Source organism: Macaca mulatta, chromosome 4 (assembly GCF_049350105.2).
Source record: "Macaca mulatta isolate MMU2019108-1 chromosome 4, T2T-MMU8v2.0, whole genome shotgun sequence".
Taxonomy (NCBI): Eukaryota; Metazoa; Chordata; class Mammalia; order Primates; family Cercopithecidae; genus Macaca; species Macaca mulatta.
Window position 1 is genome coordinate 96,270,533 of NC_133409.1, and position 15,192 is coordinate 96,285,724.

The 15,192-nt window shown below is 38.9% G+C and overlaps 1 protein-coding gene across 2 annotated transcripts in view; it reads left to right on the plus strand.

Moving 5' to 3' along the window:
- Positions 1-15,192, plus strand: part of MDN1 (midasin AAA ATPase 1) — a 184,752-nt gene that overhangs the window by 112,157 nt on the left and 57,403 nt on the right. For both annotated transcript variants that reach the window (XM_015136925.3, XM_015136926.3), the window contains exons 46-57: positions 367-575; positions 1,513-1,661; positions 2,019-2,230; positions 2,549-2,769; positions 4,013-4,126; positions 6,163-6,295; positions 7,312-7,427; positions 8,579-8,712; positions 12,726-12,883; positions 13,109-13,229; positions 14,247-14,457; positions 14,812-15,043. In XM_015136925.3, coding sequence (XP_014992411.3) covers positions 367-575; positions 1,513-1,661; positions 2,019-2,230; positions 2,549-2,769; positions 4,013-4,126; positions 6,163-6,295; positions 7,312-7,427; positions 8,579-8,712; positions 12,726-12,883; positions 13,109-13,229; positions 14,247-14,457; positions 14,812-15,043 — 2,010 coding nt within the window. The remainder of the gene's footprint in view (positions 1-366; positions 576-1,512; positions 1,662-2,018; positions 2,231-2,548; positions 2,770-4,012; positions 4,127-6,162; positions 6,296-7,311; positions 7,428-8,578; positions 8,713-12,725; positions 12,884-13,108; positions 13,230-14,246; positions 14,458-14,811; positions 15,044-15,192) is intronic.

Consider the following 15,192-nt stretch of genomic DNA (forward strand, 5'->3'; position numbering starts at 1 on the left):
GATGGGCATTCAATATATGAAGCCAGTTGTTTCAGGAGACTACACTTGCTTCCTGTTCTGCCGTCTATAGGTTGAGTTAAAATAATGAATTAGTACAGCCTACTTTGGGGAATATCTGAAGGTTAAATTTTTAGAGTTCTCAATACTAAAGGTACACTGGATATATATCATACACAGTTCCTTAGGAAAGTAGTTTTAGAGAAAATCTTTTGCTATATTGATGCATACTGGAAATAAAAGATCCTTGATGTGAATTCTTTGACAATGAGCCACGTAGGATTTGCCCTCACTGACTTATGCTGAGCTACACCTTTGGTTGCACTGGGATTTAAAATAGTTTTTTTCTTTGAATTGCTATTTTTCTAGACTTTTCCTCTCGATGGATCCTGTTCATGGAGATATATCCCGAGCTATGAGGAATCGTGGACTCGAAATCTACATTTCAGGGGAAGGGGATGTGAGCACCCCAGACAACCTGGATTTGAAAGTTCTGCTGCACAGCCTTGGATTGGTGGGGAACAGTGTATGTGACATCCTCTTGGCTCTACACACACAGACCCGGAGCACTGTTGTAGGTGAGGTGCTTGACTTTTGGGCCTTTGCAGAGTTTTAGTCTTCAAGAAATTTATGTTATTCCATTGGACTGCTAGTCAAAGATTTCTTACATTTAATGTATACAGAAATTATCAGGAAAACTTGTTAAAAATGTGGATTTCTAGACACCCCAAGAGGTTGGGTTTAGCAGGGCAGGGCGAGGCACAGAAATCAGTATCTGAAAGACGCTTCCTATGTCATTCTGATGCGAGTAAGCAGAGGCTAACCCTTGAGTAATTCTGCTTTACGCACTGAGGTTTATGAAGTTTGCCCATCATTCCTCCAGGGTCATCAACAGCCTCTTGAAGTTGGAATAAAGAGGAAACTGAGTTATTTAAAGCAGACAGGTGTTACTTTTTCTAAATATTCAATTACACAAAAAGGAGCGAGATAATAAATGGAGTATTGCTTGTTGGTTAACTACTCTGTGTTAGGTACCATGCAGATTGTTTATTTAATCTTTACATTAGTTCTGCAAGGCATATGTTTTCATTTTCGAGAAAAGACTCAGAGTTTGAGTAATTTATCAGTTAATAATAACAGCTGGAATTTGCAAATAGGTCTGTTGGATTTCAAATCCCATGGTCTTTTATGAGGTTACACTCAACTTGCCACCTTCATTGTGTGTCAGCATTAGATTAAGGATATATGTGACCAGGCTTTATCACATCTATAAATGAGTCCTCCATAATAAACTGCAAACAGCCAGAGAGAAACAGGGGAGATAGGAATACAAAGGTTCCTACAGGTCCATTGTGCCCTGGGGGGCTCTAGAGTCTACTTAGATTAGAAGGTTTTGTAAAGTAAGTATTTGGGTGGGGCTGAGTGGAAGGAGGTTTGATAGAAGGACAGAATTTATCCATTTTCATTGGAGATTTTAAAGACTATTGTTTATAGATGGCATTTTTTTTTTAATAGGTTCTCCAACATCTTCTGTATCAACTCTAATCCGGACAGCCATACTAATTGTCCAGTACCTGCAGCGAGGGCTGAGTTTAGACAGAGCCTTTTCTGAAGCATGCTGGGAAGTATATGTCTGTTCCCAGCATTCACCAGCAAACCGGAAGGTACTATGAAGTATTGCAGAATGTTTCTAAGTTGTAATACCGTACATTATTCAGTACAAGGAAATTTTAAAGGTGGCAACCCAGTGACCTGAGAGAGTTGACCACCACAGTTTGCTTTAATAGAGATCTGGTATCCAGGTACTTCTCTGGAAAATAGCTTGACTATAAATATTCCTTTTTTTTTTTTTTGAAACTTACATGTCATCAGGAAAAGTAGAATTTAACTTGTGTTTTTCATTGAAGAGTATATTACAGGTTGTTGTGAGGTAGTCACATGGAGTATTATTACTTAGCTGTTTTTTGGCGAATATCACTTTTATGTTGGTACCACTGTATTGTGTTTTTGTCTCCTGCCAGCTTGTACAGGCTTTACTGGAGAAACATGTTTCTTCTCTGCGAGCACATGAAACCTGGGGAGACTCCATTCTTGGCATGGGACTGTGGCCAGATTCTGTGCCCTCAGCTCTCTTTGCTACTGAAGATTCTCACCTGTCCACAGTCCGAAGTGATGGACAGATCTTAGCATATTGTCTCAACAGGATGAGCATGAAAACCAGCAGCTGGACAAGGTCAGTGGAGCCTTCAGCTTGTGTCTCTGGTTTCTTGGCTGGTTTTTGTTTTTGCTGGAAATGGTCAGGACACAATATATTTAACTGGAGCATTCTGTGACCATTTATTATGCGGCTGTCATAGTTTTATTGTTCATTGTGATATCGCTCACTATTTATTATTTATTAGGTGTGTTTTACCTTTCTTCCTCTGTGGGAGACTCACCTTTTCTCTCTTACCTTTGATCCAATATTTGTGAAAGGGGTTTTCTCAGTTATTTGGAATGTGAAATAAAAGGTTATTCTAGTACTGAGTTTGTTCATTTAAATGAATTTCAGGAGTCAGCCTCTTACCTTGCAAGACTTAGAGAAAATTATGCAGTCCTCCAGCCCTGAGAACCTGAAATTCAATGCAGTCGAAGTGAATACTTACTGGATCGATGAACCAGATGTTTTGGCCATGGCTGTTAAATTGCTCATAGAAAGAGCAACCAACCAGGATTGGATGCTCAGAGTTAAATGGCTTTATCATTTAGCCAAGAATATACCGCAGGGGCTTGGTGAGTAGAACAGCTTAATTTGTCCAGTGATGTGATTTATATACATTTATGCTATTTAAGTGCCTCAGCAGCTGTGTTAATCTGTGACTACACTGTTAAAATTACAGTTGGGAGATCTCCTAGGAAGAAATTTGTGGCCTAGCATTACTGTTGAGGAGCAAGTCTGCCTATAGATGTGTCACAAGATAAACTTTTGTTTCCATGTTATCCTTAGCATTTCAGGACATATTCACCTTCCTAACAAATTCAAAGGGAAAGCATACTGTATTATTTTACTTTTTAGTTTTGAACATCTGCTTTTTGTGCTGTACTGCTGCTGCAGAACCATTCTATCTGGGAAAGGTATTAGTTTTGATAAATGCATTTCTTCTAAAAGTATATAAGATTCTAATCTTATTTTAGTTCCAGTGCTCCATGTTGTCCCACTTGGAGTTGTCCCTTGGTATCTGTGGGGGATTGATACAAGGACTCTCCCTCCCCCACCCACCCAGGGACACCAACATACGTGGACGCTAAGTCCCCCTATATGAAATGGGATAGTATTTTCATATACCCTACACACATCCCCCTGTATGCATTAAATCATCTCTGGATTACTTATAATACCTAATACAATGTAAATGCTATGTAAATAGTTGTAGTATGTTGTGTCAAAATTTATATTATTTTTGTTGTATTTTTATTTTTTGTTTTTTTTTTTTTTAATTTTTGAATATTTTTGATCTGTAGTTGGTTGAATTCCACAGATGTGGAACCCTCAGATACGGAGAGCTACCTGTACTTTCTTTGTAGTTCTTTCATTTTAAGAGAGGACAAAGCAACAATAACAACATTGCTTGAATTGTAAAGTACGGAACATGGAATTTGTTGGTGGAGATTAAGTAATTGAGTTTACATGAGCCTTTCTACTTCATGAGAATTTGTCGATAAACCAATGGATATTTATAATATTTTGTAACACATGTGGTCATCTGTCTAAATATGTGTAGAGAATTTTTATAAATATTTTTGTCTCTGTTGTCCTATATGATAGCCACTAGCCAGCCACAGAGAGCGACTAAAATGTAAATGTAGATTTAAAAAAATCAAAAATCCAGTCCTTTAGTTGCACTGGCCACATTTCAAGTCCTCATATATAACTAGTGGTTATTCTATGCAGCTGTAGAACATTTTCATCACTGCAGAATGTTCAGTTGGATAGCACTGCCTTAGAGTCTAACACTGGTTTCTCCTTCCTCCACAGAGTCCATACAGATTCATTTGGAAGCCAGTGCTGCATCTCTCAGGAATTTTTACTCACATTCCCTCTCAGGTGCAGTCAGTAATGTTTTCAAAATATTACAACCAAATACGACAGGTATGCGCTTTTGATTTCTAGCTCTCAGCACTGTTTTGGAAACTTATCTTTTGAGTTTATGGGGAAAAGAGGTCTCAACATAACAGTAGTTTTTAGAAGACTCATGATACGCAGAAGCAAATTTTCCCTCTTTTTTTTTTTTTTTTTTTTGAAACTACCTTTTTCCCCACCCCCCAATGGGACAGGGTCTCACTAAGTTGCCCTGGCCTCCAATGATCGTCTTGCTTTGGCCTCCCAAAGTGCTGGGACTAGAGGCTTGAGCCACCATGCCTGGCCTGAAACTATCCATTTATCTTCCAGCTTCTGAAGGAGGCTGATGATACGCCATGGAGTGAAAAGAATCTAGGAGTTGGAACACTGGGCCATGGTACCAACTCTGCCACAAACTGGCTTGGTAGATTTTTGGCTCATCATTTACTGTTTCTGCCTGTGTTTAGAAACTAGGGGAATTAAGCTCTTATTTCTCTGAGGTCCCTTCCACCCTTAACTTTGTGTTGTCTATCAGTATTGTTAGTAGGAAGAGTTTCAAACCATGAGATATTTGACTTAAAGGAAAGTTAAACAGGGTCGTTTAAGAAAATATAAAACTTTAATGATAGATGCGGTGGCTTGTACCTGTGGTCCTGTGGTCCAGCTACTTGGGAAGTTGAGATAGGAGGATTGCTTAAGTCCAGGAGTTTGAGGCTGCAGTGAGCTGTGATAGTGCCACTGACTGCATTCTAGCCTGGGCAACAGAGCCAGACTGTGTCTCTGAGAAAGCTTTGATGACAAAGTTATAAAACCATAGTGATGACAGAAATAGACATCTAAGGTATCTGATCAAAGGAAGTATTCAAGATTTATCTTTTTAAAATAACGAGTGAGAGAATAAACATTTCCTAGAACAGTGTAATATTAACTTGATTGACACAAGCATTAATTAGGAAAATGGGCATTTTCACAACACCAGATTTAAAATTTTCTACCTCCATCTTCATTTGATGATGATCAAAATATACCACTGGCCATTTGGTTTAGAAAAAAATATACATGATGCTTTTGTGTTAAATAATTCCTTTATGTGCACTAAAGATCATGGGGTGAATGGGAAGAAATCAAACAATAGAGAAAAATATTTTGCTAGTCAAGTTGTGGCTGAACTAAGTCATGGCTTTCCACTATGAGAGGATTGTAACTTTTACAAACACAGTTCTACAGTAGCAGCTTTCATTTTCAGCAGGCATCACTTGTCTGTTGGAACACATTAACTCTAACTGTCCTTTTCTGTTTTGTAAGCTTTTTATCTTACTGAGCGTTGGAATATGGGTTCCCTCCTTAATGTACCTGCTGTTCACAGTATGTTCTGGGTAGTCTGGGTAGTCTACTATATGGTGGATGCTTTTAAAACTTAAAGTGCTCCACTGAACTGTCCTGACAGCCACCTTCAACTTAATATTACCCTTTTTGTGTCTTGCCTCCCTTCCTTGGGTTTTCACAACTTCTGGAGAGTGTCAGTCTCCTCCTGCTGCTTCACAGAAGTTGTGTCAGATGTGAGCCAGAGGATTGTGGGGCAGCAGCAGCCACAGCAGCAGGCACACTCTGATTATAGAGAAATTGTTTTTAAGTTTTAAAAAATTGCCTTGTTTTCTTAATGAAAACAGGTGTATTCATTCATTTTCTGCCATGTACGTAATTTTTTTTTTAAGCTAATGGTGACCACTGTGTAATTTAGCCCGTGGATTAGTGTGATATCAGGAAGTGAATTCATTGGTTGGAATGTTGTGTTCTAGTAGGGATTACCTTTATATCCTGCATTGGGATGAACTTTCAGTACATACAGATACTTTGCATTTGGAAAAGAAAGAGTGTAAAAGCTATTAAACCCTGCTGTTCTAGTATTATGGGATGAAACTCATGGTGTTTACTGGTTCAACCTCTTCCCCATCAGGATTCAATGTGCTCAAAGTAAAGCAATAAAAATATTCAACTGAAACTTCCCAGGCAAGGAATTTACCTCCAATATTTCTGATTTTTGTTTTGTTCTGTTTTTAAACTAGATGAATTTGTGATCCCTCTGGACCCCCGATGGAATATGCAGGCTCTGGACATGATTAGAAATTTGATGGACTTTGACCCACAAACGGACCAGCCTGACCAGCTCTTTGCCCTTTTAGAATCAGCTGCAAACAAGTAAGTGAAACCTGCTGCTCTGGGCACTGTTTGCCTCACTGCTTCTCAGATTATACCTTTCCTAAGAATCTGTCAAATAGCTTATGTGTGTTGAATTTTGTGAACCTGAGAAGTTGTGGGGTGTTGGACATGATTGCCTTTATCGTATGATAATCATATTTCTACTGTTTTCTGTTTTTGTTTTGCTTTTGAGATAGGGTCTAGCTCTGTTACTGAGGCTGGAGTGCAGTGGCATAATCTTGGATCACTGCAACTTCTGCCTCCTGGGCTTAAGCCATCCTCCCACCTCAGCCTCCCAAGTAGCTGGGACTACAGGTACACATCACCACCACACCTGGCTAATTTTTGTACTTTTTTGTAGAGACAAGGTTTTGCCATGTTGCCCAGACTGGTCTTCTGAGCTCAAGTGATCCACCTGCCTCATTCTCCCAAAGTGCCGGGATTATAGGTGTGAGCCACTGTGCCCAGCCTGGTTTTTGTTTAATTCCTAGCAGCTCCTCCCATTTTCACCTACTTGTTTTTACTTGTCTCTTCCTCAGCCATCTCTCTGTCCACATCATTTCCTGTCCTCAAATGTTGGAGACATAATAACACCTCCATACTTATGTACACACTCACATATGAATTTACGTAATTTTCAAAGTGAATCCACAAGTATAGTGTGTACCTCAGAGGTTGCCTTGCAAGCTACCAGCCCCTACTCCGCTACTCCCCCAACTCCTCCATTTCTACCATGGCCACTTTGAAGAGTTCACAGTGCAGTTTGTCAGATCGTGGCAGACCAAGGCCTGGCAGTCTGCCTAGACCCAACTTTCTCCATCCATCGATTTTCTTTCCTTTCACCTTAGTAGTTGCCACTTTCATCTCCCATCTCTTTAGTCCAAGATTTGCAGATGCAGGAGAGGAATGGCAGGGTGAAGGACCCTGATGTTCCAAGTGTGCCAGCAAATAGAGGATATGATTGAAAATGTTATTAACCGATAACTATTTGTTATGTTTTTTGAATCTCATTCTAGGACAATCATATATCTTGATCGGGAAAAACGGGTTTTTACTGAAGCAAATTTGGTTTCTGTTGGTAGCAAAAAGCTAAGAGATAGTGTTTTGAGAATGTCCTTTGAATTCCATCAAGGTAAGAACCTTTTGTGTTCTCTAATTAAGTATCTTATTGCATAATGTTGCTGAAGTTGAGGCATATTCAGCAGCTGCTGTTGTTTACTGGTTCCTTTTAATCTGTTGACCTGATTTTAAACATGTCCCCTTACTCAATAGTAATGGCTAACATTTACTCAGCACTTACTTTGTGCCAGGTGCTTAGCTAAATGCTTTTTATGTGTCCTTGATCTCATTTACTTTTTATAGCCACCTGTGATATACGTCCCCATGTTATTAGTGAGGACAGGGAGACATGGAGATGCTCAAGGTCACATCTTTAGCAAGTAACAGAGCCACTTGAAAACTAGGTCTATCGGCTGAAAAAGTGCATATTCATAAGCATTTATTATAGAAGGGAGCATTTCTCCCATCTTTATTTTTTGTTAATTGAAAAGATAGTTGTGCTTGTTGGAAAAAATTGAAACTATTAAAGTATAAAAATTGAAAAAGTTGATATTTACATCAGCTAGTGTTAGTAATAGTTTCATTTATATTTTCTCATATCTATTGGTGTTAACTATGCATCTAAAGATAAGTACTTAGTTTTCATTTTATACTTAAATACTTGTATAAAATATACATTTTTTTCTTTACAATCTGCATTTTTCAGTGAGACATTATTTACATCTGTAGGTATACATGCCTCATTTGCCAAGTTTAATAATACAGATTGAACATCCCTAATATGAAAATTTTGAAATCTGAAATGCTCCAAAATTGGGAACTTTTTGAGCACTGACATGATGCCACAAATGGAAAATTTTATACCTGACCTCATATGATGAGCCATGGTCAAAATACAGTCCAAACTTTATTTCATGCATAAAATTATTAAAAATATTGTAAAATAGAAAGTTTGAACTATGTATATCCCCAAGATACCTCATTATGTATATGCAAAGATTCCAAAATCAAAAAAAAAAAATTCAAAATCTGAAAGACTTCTGATTCTTAGCATTTCAGATAAGAGACACACAACCTGTAGTAGGCAAAGAATTTGCTTTTGCTCTTTCAAAATTGACCTTTGTACTGGGAATAACATTTAAGTTGTAGATTATAATTTATTTGGAAAATGTCTAGAGATTATTTTAAATCTGATGAAATGTTCTCATTTATGTTGACTCTCAGATCCAGAGAGCTATCACACTCTGCCCCATGAAATTGTGGTCAATCTTGCTGCTTTTTTTGAACTTTGTGATGCACTAGTCCTGCTCTGGGTACAGTCTTCCCAGGGAATGGTGTCTGATGCCATTGTATATGAGGTAAGGAACTGCACCTTGTTTTATTTTAAACAACAAAATTTATGTTTCTTGGTATAAAGATTCTTAGGGCTAAGACTAAGTTCAGTGTTGATATATGCCCAATGTTATTTAATAAATTTATTCTTAATAGTTTTAAATATACCTATACACATATTTAAAATCTATCAGGGTATAATTTACATATTATAAACAGCATGTATTTAAAATGTGTAAGTTTTGACATGTATACACCTGTGAAACCATTATCACAGTCAAGATGATGAACATATCCATTACCCCAAAAAGTTTCCTCATTCCCTTTTTGTATTTTCTTCTTTCCTGCTCCCACCCACAACCAGGTAGCTGTTGATCTGCTCTCTGTTACTGTGGATCAGTTTTATTTTCTATAGGTGGAATTATGCAGTATATATACGTTTTTGTTTATCTTCTTTCACGCAGCATTGTGATTTGGAGATGCATCCATGTGGTTTCATGTATCAGTCGTTCATTCCTCTTTATTGCTGAGTAGTATTCCATTGCATGGATCTACTACAGTTTTTTATTTGTTCACCTGTGTTAGATTGTAACAGTTATTTTTTAATCCACTTAAGTCCTCTTAGACATTATTGTTACATGTGGGTTACATGGAGTTTTTAATCCAGATTATTCTAGTAAGTCTAGTAAAGTAGATCAGCCAGTCTTAAACTTTTTGATCTCTGCCTCTGTACTCTTAAAGGTTCTCAGAAACCTCAAAGATGTTACATCTGTCAGTTTTCACATATTAAGAACTAAATCTGAAAAATATTTAAAAACCCATAAATTTGCTTCAAAATACAGTAGCAAAGAATTTCATGTTAATATGAATAACTTATTTTCAATAAAAAATAGCAGTTTCTAAAATAAAAATTGAGAAACGTGGAACTGTTTTACATTCCTGCAAGTCTCTGTATGTCTGGCTTGTGAGAAGATGGATTCTTATAGTATGTTGTTTGGGATAAAGTTTATGAAGAAAAACTGGCCTCCTATAGTTAGGAGGTTGGAAAGGGGAGGAGTATTTTAGTAACCATTTCATATAATTTCAAATATTTTTATTTGATGGCTCACCAAAAACGACAAATAGTTTTGTAAGGGTTATTAGCAATGGAGAATCTGAGCAAATAATCAGTGAACTTCTCGTGTTAAAATTAACTGTCCACGGCCAGGTGCAGTGGCTCACACCTGTAGCCCCAGCACTTTGGGAGGCTGAGGCAGGCAAATCACGAGGTCAGGAGATTGAGACCATTCTGGCTAACATGGTGAAACCCCGTCTCTACTAAAAATACAAAAAATTAGCCAGGCATGGTGGCGGGCACCTGTAGTCCCAGCTACTCGGGAGGCAGGAGAATTGCTTGAACCCAGGAGGCAGAGGTTGCAGTGACTCGAGATCGTGCATTGCACTCCAGCCTGGGGGACAGAGCAATACTCTGTCTAAAAAAAAAAAAAGAAAAATCATTGGCCTAGTTTGCACCTTGGATGGACTTTGACCCTGCATTAGTTTATAGCGTGTGCATTGGTAACTTGGAAAATTTGTTCACTGAGTTGGCACATTTCATTCTTCAATATGAATAAATAAAAAGTCATGCTTGTGAAAAATCACAAATCTCATCAGAAAAATTGTTACCAGGAAGTCATCAAACTCTGTTTTCCAGATTTTTTTTTTTTTTTTTTTTTGAGACAGAGTCTTGCTCTGTCCCCCATGCTGGAATGCAATGGCATGATCTCAGCTCATTGCCCACCTCTGCCTCTTAGGTTCAAGCGATTCTCCTGCCTCAGCCTCCCGAGTAGCTGGGACTACAGACACGCACCACCACATCTGGGTAGTTTCTGTATTTTTAGTGAAGACGGGGCTTCACCATGTTGATCAGGCTGGTCTTGAACTCCTGACCTCAGGTGATCCACCTGCGTCAGCCTCCATAAATGCTTGGATTATAGGCGTGATCCACTGTTCCCGGCCAGTTTTCCAGAATGCTAAGTTTTGCTTAAAAGCTCAGATTTTATCATGGCAACACATATTCTCAATCGCTTTTTTGAAACGGAGTTTCACTCTTGCCCAGGCTGGAGTGCAGTGGTGCTATCTTGGCTCACTGTGACCTCCGCCTGCTGGTTTCAAGTGATTCGCCTGCTTCAGCCTCCTGAGTAGCTGGGATTACAGGCTCGTGCCACCACACTCAGCTAATTTTTTGTATTTTTAGTGGAGATAGGGTTTCACCATGTTGACCAGGCTAGTCTGGATCTCCTTACCTCAGATGATCGGCCTGCCTCAGCCTCCTAAAATGCTAGCATTACAGGTGTGAACCACCGCGCCTGGCCTCTCAATTGTTTTTCTTGAAGTGACAGGTTCACATCATTGATTTTCAATGCAGTGTCTGTCAGATAGTCATAATTTGCCTGTCAGTCCTTCTTTTTTTGTACCATTAGTGTAAATGTCATCATAGTGAAAATGACAAATAGCATGATGTTATGAAAATAGTTTTGACTTCATGGAACCACTGTAGGAAATCACTAATCTAGAAACAATGTTACTGTAAAACTACATTATTCAAAGAGCCATGTTGGAGACTCATATTACCTGATTTGCAGTGCAACCCTGTATTAAACAAAACCATATGGTATTGTCTAAGGATAGACATTTAGACCAATAAAACAAAATAGAGGATTCACAGATAGACCCCACCCCCCTTCCCACACATGGTCAGTTATTTTTGTTTTGTTTTTTTGTTAAATATGCAAAGGTAATTTAATGGCAAAAAATGGTCCATTCAGTAAAGGGTGGCGGAAGAATTAGATGTTCATATAAAGTAAAATGAGCCTGGTTGGGCACGGCGGCTCATGTCTGTAATCCCAAGTACTTTGGGAGGCCAAGGTGGGTGGATCACCTGAGGTCAGGAGTTCGAGACCAGGCTGGCTAACATGGTGAAACCCCGTCTCTACTAAAAATACAAAAAAATTAGCTGGGTATGGTGGCAGGCACCTGTAATCCCAGCTACTTGGGTGACTGAGGCAGGAGAATGACTTGAACCTGGGAGGCAGAGATTGCAGTGAGCTGAGATTGTGCCACTGTGCTCCAGCCTGGGCAATGGAGCAAGATGCAGTCTAAAAAAAAGCATTTACCCCTACCTCACATTATATGTAGTTACCTCAACATGGATGAAACCTTTAAAAATAGAACTGACACTATGAACTGGCTAAAAGAAAACATAGAAGAAGATCTTTACAATCTAAGTATAGGCAAAGAGTTTTTAGGATTCTTTCTAAATGAAAAAAAAATTGATAAAATTGATTTCATCAAAATTTAAAACTTCTATTCTTCATAGATACCTTTATGACCATACTGTGAGGAAATGAATATACTGGGAAAAACTGCTAACAAAACACATAAATTCCATAAACTAGCTATAATACAACCCAGTTTTTAAAATGAGCAAGACATCTGAATAGAGTATCTTCTCGCAAGTTATATGAATGACCAGTAAGAAGTTTAAAAATTGCAATGTCATCAGTTATCAAAGAAATGTAACTTGAAACCACAGTGAGGTGTACCATCCACCAGAATATAATTAAAATTAAAACTAAAGTTAAAATCATTAACAGCAAGTATTGGCAAAGAAATGGAACAACTGAAACTCTTCTGCACTTCTGGTCAGAGTACAAAATGGTACAGCTGCTTTGGAATACAGTTAGTAGTTTCTTGTAAAATGACCTATACTTTGACCCAACAATTCCATTTTGTCTAATAACTTATGCTATAACTAAGCATAAATACTAACAGAAAAGATTTTAGCCTCCTCTGTCTGCCTTAATGTTCCTACATATATTCCAGTCCAGTCTTAGACTTTTCGTGTATGCAAGTTGAGCATTGATTAGCAGTTATAGTCTGTGTTGTGTGTCTTTTCCCAGGAGATGCTGCTGAGCAGTCTTGGTTCACTTTGTTTTTATATTTTCTTCTTTTTTTAGTCTTTCCTCATGCCATCTTATCTAAGAGACTTTGTTTTTAGATCTTAGGTTCTCTGCGGTGGCGGGACCGGTTTTGGACTGTAGCCGACACAGTAAAAGTAGATGCCCCAGGTCTGGCCCTCCTTGCACTCCATTGGCACTGGGTTTTAAAACATCTGGTCCACCAGATCCCCCAACTTCTGACGAATTATGAAGACAAGTAAGATTCATATTTAGAGTAATAATGTCAATGATTACAGACAGATGATGTTAAGGATAAGATTTGGAACCAAAACTGCTGCTTCTTGCTTTATTTTGGTTTATTCCCTTGGCATATTGGTAAATGTACAATTAAAAAAAAAAAGAAGGAAAATATTAATGGCTTCTCTTACTGTCTAGCATTTCCCCCTTTCTTTATTTCCCCTCTGCCCTTGTTCTCCTTTAGATACTACAAAGAAGTTCAGACTGTCTCAGAACATATTCATAATTGTCTGGGGAGCCAGACTGGTGGCTTCGTTGGTGTAAAGAAGTTGCAGAAGTTCCTGGGACGACCATTTCCTTTTAAGGTATACCTGGAAGCATTTAGTAAATAAAAAGAAATTGACTACTTCTTCTGAAGTCCTTCTGGAACTTGGGAACTGACCCTGTATAAGATTAATCCTTGTCTTCAAAGCCTAACTCTTACAGTTTTCCCTTGGCATCTGCGGGTGATTGGTTCCAGGATTCTCCTTGGATACAGACATCCAGGAAAGCCCAAGACTCTTATATAAAATGGCGTTGCGTGTGTATATAACTTATGTACACTTTATATTATCTCTGAATTACAGTACCTCACACAATGTAAATGCTGTGTAAATAGTGATTATACTGGATTGCTTAGGTAATAATGACAAGATTAAAAAGTCCTTACGTGTTCAGTACAGACGCAACCATCCATTTTTCCCCCTGAATGTTTTTTTTTTTGAGACGGAGTCTCGCTCTGCTGCCCAGGCTGTAGTGCAGTGGCGCGATCTCGGCTCACTGCATGCTCCGCCTCCCGGGTTCACGCCACTCTCCTGCCTCAGCCTTCCGAGTAGCTGGGACCACAGGCGCCCGCCACCACGACTGGCTAATTTTTTGTATTTTTTTTTAGTAGAGATGGGGTTTCACCGTGTTAGTCAAGATGGTAGTCAGGATGGTCTTGATCTCCTGACCTCCTGATCCGCGCGCCTTGGCCTCCCAGAGTGCTGGGATTACAGACGTGAACCACCGCACCCCGCCTCCCCCTGAATATTTTTGACCCACGATTAGTTGAATTGATGCGGAACCTGCAGATAACAAGAGGGCAGGCTCTATCCCATGAATCCTGTTTAGTAATTTGCTACATATTATCATCTTACTTATTCCTGAGACCCTTAAGGCTGGGTAGACAGTTAACTTTATTACTACTGTAAAATCTCTTGACAGCAACAGGAATAAACAAGTCCTTTGTTTTCTGGAAACATTAAGAATATATCATAAGTTTATTCTGAGACCTGTATAGGCTACTAAAGAAAACCACATTTGTGTTCTATAGTATGCTCTTGTGGGTTTTGTTGTTTCAGGACAAGCTGGTGGTGGAGTGTTTTTCACAACTGAAGGTCCTTAACAAAGTCCTTGCCATCAGGGAGCAGATGCCTGCCCTTGGGGAGAATGGATGGCAGGAAGACCTTAATCGTCTCCAAGTGGTTGCTTCTCAATGGACATTAAAGAAAAGTCTCCTGCAAGCCTGGGGATTGATCCTCAGAGCTAATATTTTGGAAGATGTCAACCTAGGTAAAATATTCTAGCACTTGGCTAGCTGACAGATGCTCTGAAAATATCCTCTTGCTGGTAGCTAATAAGTTTTCCCTTAGATTTTTCTTTTCTGGGTAATGTGAGGGGTAAAGTATATATACCTTTAAATAAGTGTCAGGCATAGGTCTACACTTCACATATATTTTTAATTCCATCAGTAGAATCATGTGGGTATTAATACCATTTCACAGATGAGAATCTCAAAGCTCAGGTTAAGGAACTTAACTCTGGTTAGCTGAAGTTAAGCTTGCAGTCACCTAGCAGGTTGTTGAGAATCTAGAGGCTGTACTCTTGACCGCTGTGCTGTAATACAACATTTGTCTCTTTGTCCAGATGAGTTGAAGAATTTTGTGCATGCTCACTGTTTAGAACTGAAAGCCAAAGGACTCTCACTTGGTTTTCTGGAGAAGAAGCATGGTGAAGCTTCCTCCCTGTCCCATCCAGACTTGACCTCTGTAATCCACCTCACCAGGAGTGTTCAGTTGTGGCCTGCAATGGAGTACCTGGCTATGCTGTGGCAGTACAAAGTGACAGCTGATTTTATGGCACAAGCTAGTCTCAGAAGGTAAACCATGCGGGAACTTTTTTTCTTGATTATTCTGTGTATCCTATACCCATAAACAAACCACAGACTTGATGGGGATGGTTGCTGAAGCAGAGGGAAGTGATTTGCCATTTTGGAGAGCCAAAATTTATTGAAGGTTTTTTGCTAGT